At 45.0% G+C, this 10,000-nt stretch overlaps 1 protein-coding gene across 1 annotated transcript in view; it reads right to left on the bottom strand.

Annotated features, from left to right (window-relative positions):
- LOC145409941 (uncharacterized) overlaps positions 1–10,000 on the bottom strand; it is a 217,554-nt gene that overhangs the window by 22,443 nt on the left and 185,111 nt on the right. Inside the window, exon 10 of the mRNA XM_080280201.1 lies at positions 3,604–3,736. Within this exon, the coding sequence (XP_080136327.1) occupies positions 3,604–3,736 (133 nt within the window). The remainder of the gene's footprint in view (positions 1–3,603; positions 3,737–10,000) is intronic.

Below are 10,000 nucleotides of genomic sequence, written 5' to 3'. Positions count from 1 at the left end.
GAGGGGAGGAAGAAGAAAGGAGGCAAATGAGGCTCAGGAGAGAGAAGAGGGAGGGAGGGGGGGGAGGAGAGAGAGAGAGAGAGAGAGAGAGAGAGGAGGGAGGTAAAAGGAAAGAAGGAAGGAAAGAAGAAAGTAAGGAAGGAAATGCAATGAATGAATGAAGGAAGGAAGGAAGTGGAAGGAAGGAAAGGAGGAAGGGAGAGAGGAAAGAGAGAAGAGGAGGAAGAAGGAGAGGAGGAACGGGAAGGAGGATGAGAAGAGGAAGGAAAAAGAGATCAATAGGAAGAGGAGGAGAAAGGAATGGAAAGATTTTAAAGAGTTGGAAGAGGGGGAAAGGAGAAGAGAGAAAGAGAGAGAAGAGTAAGAGACGAGGAGGAGGAGGAGGAGGAAGGGAGAAGAGGAAAGAGGAGGAGGAGGAGGAGGAAGAAGAGGAGGAGGAGGAGGAAGAAGAGGAGGAGGAGGAGGAAGAAGAGGAGGAGGGAAGAATCCTTTTAGACGGGACCACAATAATTGTCTCCTTGATGTCTGCTGCTTGTCTCTCTCTCTCTCTCTCTCTCTCTCTCTCTCTCTCTCTCACACACACACACACACACACACACACACACACACACACACACACACACACACACACGAGGAGACATTAAATTACTTCCTCATCTCACTTTCATTTCTCAAAAAAATATCTATTTCTTTACCCCTGCCTCTCGTAAATCCATTACAGAAAAATGAATTAGACTTTTACATTTCGAAACTCGGCCATATTATTATAGTGTATTAGATTAGCTGCTGGCGACCATCCTCCACTCACCTGATGTACTGCTGCCTACTTCTTCCTTCACCTCGATCGTTCTTTTTCTGTGTCTGCCCTCCTCTCTTCCTATTTCTCACCATCATCCACTCACCTGATGTAGTGCTGCCTACTTCTTCCTTCACCTTTATCATTCTTTTTCTGTCTGCCCTCCTTTCTTCCTATTTCTCACCATCATCCTCTCACCTGATGTAGTGCTGCCTACTTCTTCCTTCACCTTTATCATTCTTTTTCTGTCTGCCCTCCTTTCTTCCTATTTCTCACCATCATCCTCTCACTTGATGTAGTGCTGCCTACTTCTTCCTTCACTGTTTTCATTCTTTATCTGTGTCTGCCCTCCTCTCTTCCTATTTCTCACCATCATCCTCTCACCTGATGTAGTGCTGCCTACTTCTTCCTTCACTGTTTTCATTCTTTATCTGTGTCTGCCCTCCTCTCTTCCTATTTCTCACCATCATCCTCTCACCTGATGTAGTACTGCCTACTTCTTCCTTCACCTTTATCATTCTTTTTCTGTGCCTGTCCTCCTCTCTTCCTGTTTCTCACCATCATCCTCTCACTTGATGTAGTGCTGCCTACTTCTTCCTTCACCTTTATCATTCTTTTTCTGTGCCTGTCCTCCTCTCTTCCTATTTCTCCCATCTTTCCTGTCACTTCTTATTGCTTTTCTTTCCTTTTCAGGTGGCTTTACATTGAGTGACAAGCCTAATAGTTTCTTGTAAGCCAGGAAACTATTTACAACGCTGGGTGGTAACCATATAGCCAACCCATATGTGTCCCCTACGTGTTAACAAGTGGGTTGGTGGGGGGTTAGTGACCCTCCCCGTTATTATTATTATTATTATTATTATTATTATTATTATTATTATTATTATTATTATTATTATTATTGCTACTACTACTACTACTACTGCTACTACTACTACTGCTACTATCACTACTACCATTATTATTATTATTATTATTATTATTATCATTACTACTACTACTACTGCTACTACTACTACTACTACTACTACTACTATTCTCACTATTATTTTCATCAATATTTTAGTAGTTGGGTAGGAAGAGGCAGCTTCTTTCTCATCCATTTCCCCATCTTTATTAGTCATATATCAAAGCTTATCTCAGTCTAAATCCGGATCACGTTGCAAGGGATATACTGTATGTGTAAGCTGGGTATTGCTTCTCTCTCTCGCTCTCTCTCTAGCAAAATTGGATACACACATACATACATACATACATACATACACAAACACACTCTCTCTCTCTTTATCTATCGATCTATCTCTCTGGAAATGCTTACACACACACACACACACACACACACACACACACACACACACACACACACATACATTCTCTCTCTCTCTCTCTCTCTCGCGAAATTTCAGACACACATTCTTTCAGAAATCTCTCTCTCCCCCCCCCATCTCTCTCTCTCTCTCTCTCTCTCTCTCTCTCTCTCTCTCTCTCATTTTCTTTCTCTGCTTTCCTCCTTTCCTCCTTGAGAAAATCTTGATGGAAGTAATTTGACACTGAGACACTATGTTATTGTGCATTATCATCATCATCATCATCATCATCATCATCATCATCATCATCATCACCATCATCATCATCACCACCATCATCATCATCACCATCATCATCATCATCATCACCATCATCATCATCATCATCATCATCATCATCACTATCATCATCATCATCACCATCTTCCGTTTCTTCCCTATATCATCATCATCATCACCAACATCATCATCATCACCATCATCATCACCATCATCATCACCATCATCACCATCATCATCATCACCATCACCATCATCATCACCATCATCATCATCATCATCATCATCATCATCATCATCATCATTATTATCTTAACAAACATCATCTGTATCATAAGCATTAACATCACTCTCTCCCTCACCATCATCATCATCATCATCATCATCATCATCATCATCATCATCATCATCATCATCCGTGCCTCCTGCCCTTCTGCTAGAGATGTGAACGTGACAGAATTGACCCTAGGCTAATATTAACAACTTCCCCCCCCCCTCTCTCTCTCTCTCTCTCTCTCTCTCTCTCTCTCTCTCTCTCTCTCTCTCTCTCTCTCTCTCTCTCCGATTCTTCTCTCTAATTCGATGGGTTGCTATACGATTTTAGGTTATGCAAAAAATGACGCTTTAGAATGAGGATGGAAAATGAGAGACTGGCTAGAAGAGTGTATGTGAGTGAGTTGTAGGGGGAGAGGAGAGGAGGACCAAGGGTGAGATGGAAGGATGGAGAGGGGACGTGAATGAGAGACTGACTTGAAGAGTGTGAGAGAGGTGGAAGGGGAGACAAAGGATAAGATGAAGGAATGGGGTGGAGAGAGACGTGAGATAGGGGCGTGTGAGTTGGAGGGAGGGCAGACGAATAGCAGAGGACAGAGTGACGTGGAGGCGATTTATTTGTGGCCACCTCTTACGGGATTAAGTGGTAATAGACAGATGTTATGTTACTCAGATGTTATGGTGTTATGTTATGCTATGCTATTTCCCTCGTCACTTTTTTTAATGCAAAGAAGAAGGAACCAAAGGCCAGGAGCCCCTAAACCGTTCCTTCGAAGAAAAAAACAAAAACAATACAAAAGAGCGCCAAATTCAAGATCCGTTCATTTCGAGATGCCTGGACACACTGCGTTTGAAAGACTGGAGATCGTAGGAAGTTGGAAATACAGACAGAGGGAGACAGTTCCAGAGTTGACCTGTTGCATAAATGAAGGACTGGGAGTAACTTACCTATATAAAGGGGTGTGCATTCCCTCCTTTATCCATAGCACGAGTTGTACGGAATCTTTTGGGTCTGCAAGTACCAAGGAACAGGGTAATACGGCTGTCCCGCCCTCCACCACCTTCACCTCACCAACATCACCTGAAGGAAGAAAAATAAGCGAATTAGGCTTGTTTTTTTGCTATCCTTGTCTTGTTATTGCTTCGAACACACACACACACACACACACACACACACACACACACACACACACACACACACACGCACAGAATGGAACCACGTGTTAGGGTTACATTGATTGGAAACTCCCACCCACGCCACCTACACCCGCCCGCACCAGCAGGCTTAAGGTGAGGACGCGCCCTTAGACACTCCCTTATTCTCGTTATCATGTTAAGGTTCGCATCACATTATCCTAAGCAATTCATTCTGCATATTACACTCACATCTCCTTTTATAAACAATATTGACAGTTTGCATCGGTAACAAACAAAAATATTGAGATGTGACAAGCAAAATAAATCGCTTAGGAATAGGTGATAGGGAAGCAAATCTCCACTTATTTACTGTTTACATCTTTCAAATATCGACTCACTTTGCATCAGTAAAAAACACAGGAATATTGAGGTGTGACAAGCAAAACAAATCGCTTAGGAGTAGGTGTTAGGGAAGTTCTTAAATAAAGGAGAAAATTACCCTACCTGACTTTGTTCTCCCAGCAACACATTTAACACCAGAATGTAGCATAAATCGCTTAGGAAGAGGTGTTAGGGAGCTTCCTTAACACACGTCCTCTCAGTATTTAACACACGTGCTCTCGGTATGGCACACGTGCACTCGGTATGTAAGACACGTGCTCTGGTATAATTTAACACGTGGTCTGGTATAATTCAACACACGTGCTCTCTAATTTAACACACGTGCTCTGGTATAATTCAACACACGTGCTCTGGTATAATTTAACACGTGCTCTGGTATAATTCAACACACGTGCTCTCTAATTAATTACACGTGCTCTGGTATAATTTAACACGTGCTCTGGTATAATTCAACACACCTGCTCTCTAATTTAACACACATGCTCTGGTATAATTTAACACGTGCTCTGGTATAATCTACGAGGCCGTTCTCATTAGCCGTACACGATTCACCATATCTCTCCTTTTAATTAGAGCATTAACGAGCAATATCCCTGTAATCCCACAACACTCAGCGTAGCATCACCTAATTAACATCCACTCATGACCGCAATTACGTTCACTGTTTTATTTATACGTAAGCCGAGTTCTGGTGCTTTAGAGGGACGCCTTAATGTGGTGGCATTGACATAACCAGGCGGCTCCACTGCCTAGTTATACCAACCTCCCTCAGGTACTTCTCTAACCCCTGAAAGGAGGAGGATGGACTATTTTTTTATGTAAGGAAGAAGGAACCAAAGGCCAGGCGCCCGCAAACCGTTCCTTCCATGAGAAAAACAAAACACAATACAAAAGAGAGCCAAATTCAAGATCCGTTCATTTCGAGATGCCTGGACACACTGCCTTTGAAAGACTGGAGATCATAGGAAGGTGGAAATACAGACAGAGGGAGACAGTTCCAGAGGAGCGCAACTTAAGCCTGCAGTCCACGGAGTTCACTGCAGTCCACTCTTTACATTCCTCCCCAAAGAACAGACAGTACCCTTCCTTCACATACTCTTTTATTCTGTGTTCTAACTCTTGTAGCACCCTCCACTTCCCCACCTGGCAGGGAAACGTCGACGTACTTTTGCTCACGACTGTCCGTTCGTCTTTTTCTACAGAGTATCTCAATGACCAGACAAATATAGGGTCAATGTTCTAGTATTGGTAGTAGCTTCAACCCCAGTGAATGCGAACTCAGTGAACTGCAGGCTGAAACCATCCTCAAGCCGCTCACTATCCGCGTCGGGGTATAGGGAGGGGACTGAGAGACGCTGGTAAAGCAGGGCAGTGGACCATCTCGGCTTTAACTGTGCCACCACGTGAAGGCACCCATCTCTAGCACCGTCTCTCTCTCTCTCTCTCTCTCTCTCTCTCTCTCTCACACACACACACACACACACACACACACACACACACACACACACACACACGCAACGAGAAAACTTGTATCGAAAACACAACACGCTCAGATAAATCGCCCTGAAAGTTTTCCCGTTATTGATTTATGCCTTCGCCCTCTGAATCCCATGACGCCTTCACGTGGTGGCACTGATATGAGCGGGCGGTGGAGCTGCCTGGCTATACAAATGTCCCTCAACTCCCTCCCTATCCTTTAAATGGGGTATGGCAGATTGAAGGAAAAAGGTAACTTCAGCCTGTAGTCCACTGCGCTGACGTTCACCTGAGACTGGGGCTACTACTACTACTACTACTACTACTACTACCACCACCACCACCACCACCACAACTACTACTACTACTACTATTATTTCTACTACCGCCACCATCACCACCACCACCAGCACCACCACCACCACCACTACTACCGTACTACTACCACTACTACTACTGGAAACACACACACACACACACACACACACACACACACACACACACACACACACACACACACACCGCCTTAAAAACTACCCGAAAGAAGTACAAGGGCAGGTGTGAAAAATTTAACAGGGAGATCCAAATAATTCAGTATTTTTTTTTGCCAGGGTACGTAGCGGATCCCAACAACCATTTATTATTCCAGGTGGGACAGGAAGCTTCGTTGCACTTTTTCCTAAGCGACTTATCCTGGTATCTCACCCATACTGTATTTCGTTTATTTTTCTCCCTGGTGCTGTACAGGGACGCCTTCAGGTGGTGGCACTGATATGACTGGCGGGTGGAGCTGCCCGGTTATATAATTGTTCCTCAGTTTCTTCGCTATCCCCCCGTGAGGTGAGGATGGTGAACTACTGAAGGGATGCTTTGGCCTTCAGTCCACTGGGTTCACTACTACTACTACTGCTACTACTACTACTACTACTACTACTACTACTACAATAACTTAGAGAATCCACTGCAGTGATGAATTTGCGATGTTCCTAAATGCCTGTAGCCTCAGTGACCTGGTGAAGTGCAGTGACCTGGTGAAGTGCAGTGACCTGGTGAAGTGCAGTGACCTGGTGAAGTGCAGTGACCTGGTGAAGTGCAGTGACCTGGTGAAGTGCAGTGACCTAGTAAACACACTGAGGTGGTTTGGCCATGTGGAAAGGATGGAGAGTGAGAGACTGACGAGGAGAGTGTATGTGAGTGAGGTGTATGTGGAGTTACATGGAGAGACAGACTGACAAATGAGGAAGTGAAGGAGCGTTGTGGTGTGGATGTGGATGTGGTAGGAAGCGTTAGGAGAAACACACTGAGGTGGTTTGGTCATGTGGAGAGGATGGAGAGTGAGAGACTGACGAGGAGAGTGTATATGAGTGAGGTGGAGGTGGGGGAGAGTGAGGGGGAGGCCAAGGATGAGATGGAGGGATGGAGTGGAGAGGTATATGAGAGAGGGGTGTGTGTGAGCTGGGAGCAGGGCAGTGAATGGCGGGGGACAGGGTGACATGGAGGCGATTTGTTTGTGTCCAAGGGTCTGACTGTGATAAAGCTGCTGGTATGAAGAAGGGAGACAGTGCGAGGAGAAGGAACCTGGGGATTGCAAGACGGAATGACTGTGGGGAGCGGAGAGAAGGAGAGAAATGACGAGATAATTTGAAAAGAACCAGAAGGAGGAGGGAAGCTAACGGCGAACCGGGAAGTAAAGGAGGGCAGGGAATGGCGCTGGAGTGGGTCCCAGGAGAGGTAGAACGATAACGATGCGAACTGATCACGTGAAGCGCCTTTCCGCTAACAGTCTCCTTTCTGACCGTCAGCAAAAGGTCCTCTCCCGTTACTCCTATATTATTTTCTTTTCAGTACCTGGCCACCTTTGTTTTGTGGATTTCGCCAAAACTCTTTCCTTTCTAATATATATATCGTTGATTTTGGGGAGTCTGAGTTTTATTATTACTATTATTATTATTTTTACACACACACACACACACACACACACACACACACACACACACACACACACACACACACACACACACACACACACACACACACACACACACACACACACACACTCAGAATTAACCATCGATTGAGATAGATAGATAGATGGAAAGAGAGAGAGAGAGAGAGAGAGGGAGAGAGTATTGAGGATATAGATGGACAGATAGATAGATAGATAGATAGACAGACAGATAGATAGTACATGACCCTCTGCTACAAGTGAATATGTTGGGTGAGAGAGAGAAGAATTCAAACAATCTCTCTCACCCAGCACTTCCATAGAGAGAGAGAGAGAGAGAGAGAGAGAGAGAGAGCGAGAGTAGTAGTAGTAGTAGTAACAGTAGTAGTAGTAGTAGTGGTTGTTGGTGGTAGTGATGGTGGTGGTGGTGGTGGTGGTAGTGGTGGTGGTGGTGGTGGTAATAGTGTTGGCTGTTGTTGTCATTGTTGTTGTTGTTGTTGCACGGACTTACCTGGACTTCAACTTAATGGACTTCTGAAATCCAGCCACTTCAACCGGACGCTCCCGGAGATATTGCATTAAAGATATGTTAAAGCTCTGTATTGTGAGAGAGAGGTATATGAGGTGGTGTGGTGTGGTGTGGTGTGGTGTGGTGAGGTAGTGAGTGGTGTGGTGTGGGAGGTAGTGAGTGGTGTGGTGTGATGTGGTGTGGTGTGGTATGGTGAGTGAACATTGTGGTGTGGTGTGGTGCTGTGTGGTATAGTGAGTGAATATTGTGGTGTGGTGTGGTGTGGTGTGGTAAGAGTGATCAGTGCGGTGTGGGAGGTAGTGAGTGGTGTGGTGTGGTGTGGTGTGGTGTGGTGAGGTAGTGAGTGGTGTGGTGTGGGAGGTAGTGAGTGGTGTGGTGTGGTGGGGTGTGGTTGCTCTACATCAAGTGAGTGGATGGTGTAGATCCCAGCCTATCTCAAAAAAATAAATTCAGCTCTAAAACAACACTAAGCCTCAACTTCCTTTTAAACAGCACACACAGGAGCATTTCTTGGAGAGACCTTGTCAGTCTCTCTCTTACTAACAATTTTCGGACGCGAGGTGTTTCACTCCCGTAGACTTTAGCGAGTTTTCTCTCCACTCCACCTAGCCCTTCTCTCTTCTCTCCATCTTTCCTACCTCCCTCCCTTCCCTCCTCCACTTTTTCTCCCTCCATTCCTCTAATCTTTCCACTTATCTTACTTCCCCTTCTTCATTCTCCTCTCCACTCCCATCCTCCACTCTTCCCTGCACCCCTCTCCTTCCTCCATCCCTTCTCTCCTTTCCCTCCAGCCGTCCCTCCTCCCTCTCTCCCTTCTCTCCATCCCTCCACCCTTTCCCTCCAGCCATGAAAATTCCAGAGAAGTAAAAACAATGCAAGGAATGTCAGGAAGGGAAGGCGATGTGAGGCGAGCAAGACACCAGGGTTTATTACACTGGGGTCTGGAAAATACTGGAAGCCAAAAGTAATTCCTTCATGTCTATCTGTCTTTTTATCTATCAGTCTGTCCGTCTATCTATCTATCTATTTATCCATCTATCTGTCTGTCTGTCTATATATATCTATCTTCGTGTATCTATGTATCTATATATAAAGAGTATACCGTTGTCTGAATTAAATGGAAATGTGTAGATTCGGATGGGAGAGAGAGAGAGAGAGAGAGAGAGAGAGAGAGAGAGAGAGAGAGAGAGAGAGAGAGAGAGAGAGACTACTCCACCCTGAGACCAACTTAACATTACCCCAGTCACCCAGGCAGATCAATGTTGTCGGTAGTAATTAATATGAGAGAAGGGAAGGCAGGTGTGACAGGTAATTAACAAGTAGGTGTTGAGAGGAGCAATACAGTGTTGTTGGTTTAGTAAGGTTAAATTAGGTTAGGTTAGGTTAGGCGGGGTTAGTTTCTTATTACTCACATTCTATAATCTTCTATTTGTCATCCCGGAAGAGGTACCCACAGACAAATCGCCTCCATATCATCCTGTCCTTCATCTGGGGGGCCTCTATGCAACTCACATCCTCCTCACTCGTATACCTCTCCACTCCATCCCTCTGTCTCATTCTTGGTCTTCCTCTCTCCCTCCCCCCTCCATCTCACTCACGTACACACTCCAAATCAGTCTCTAATTCTCCTTCCTCTCCACATGGCCAAACCATGTCAAGGCAGTTGTAATGAATTCAAACACATTCACATCAACGCCACAACACTTCTTCACTTCCTCATTTGTCTTTCCACATAACTCCACATCCACATCAACACCACAACACTTTCACTTCCCGATATGTCTGTCTGTCTCTCCACGTAGCTCCACATCCACACCAACACCACAACACTTTCACTTCCCGATATGTCTGTCTGT

This window comes from Coenobita brevimanus, chromosome 83 (assembly GCF_032717465.1).
Source record: "Coenobita brevimanus isolate Jiangsu-jjx chromosome 83, ASM3271746v2, whole genome shotgun sequence".
Classification (NCBI taxonomy): Eukaryota; Metazoa; Arthropoda; class Malacostraca; order Decapoda; family Coenobitidae; genus Coenobita; species Coenobita brevimanus.
Note: the sequence above shows the minus strand (reverse complement) of the source record. Positions and strands in the feature narration are given on the sequence as shown.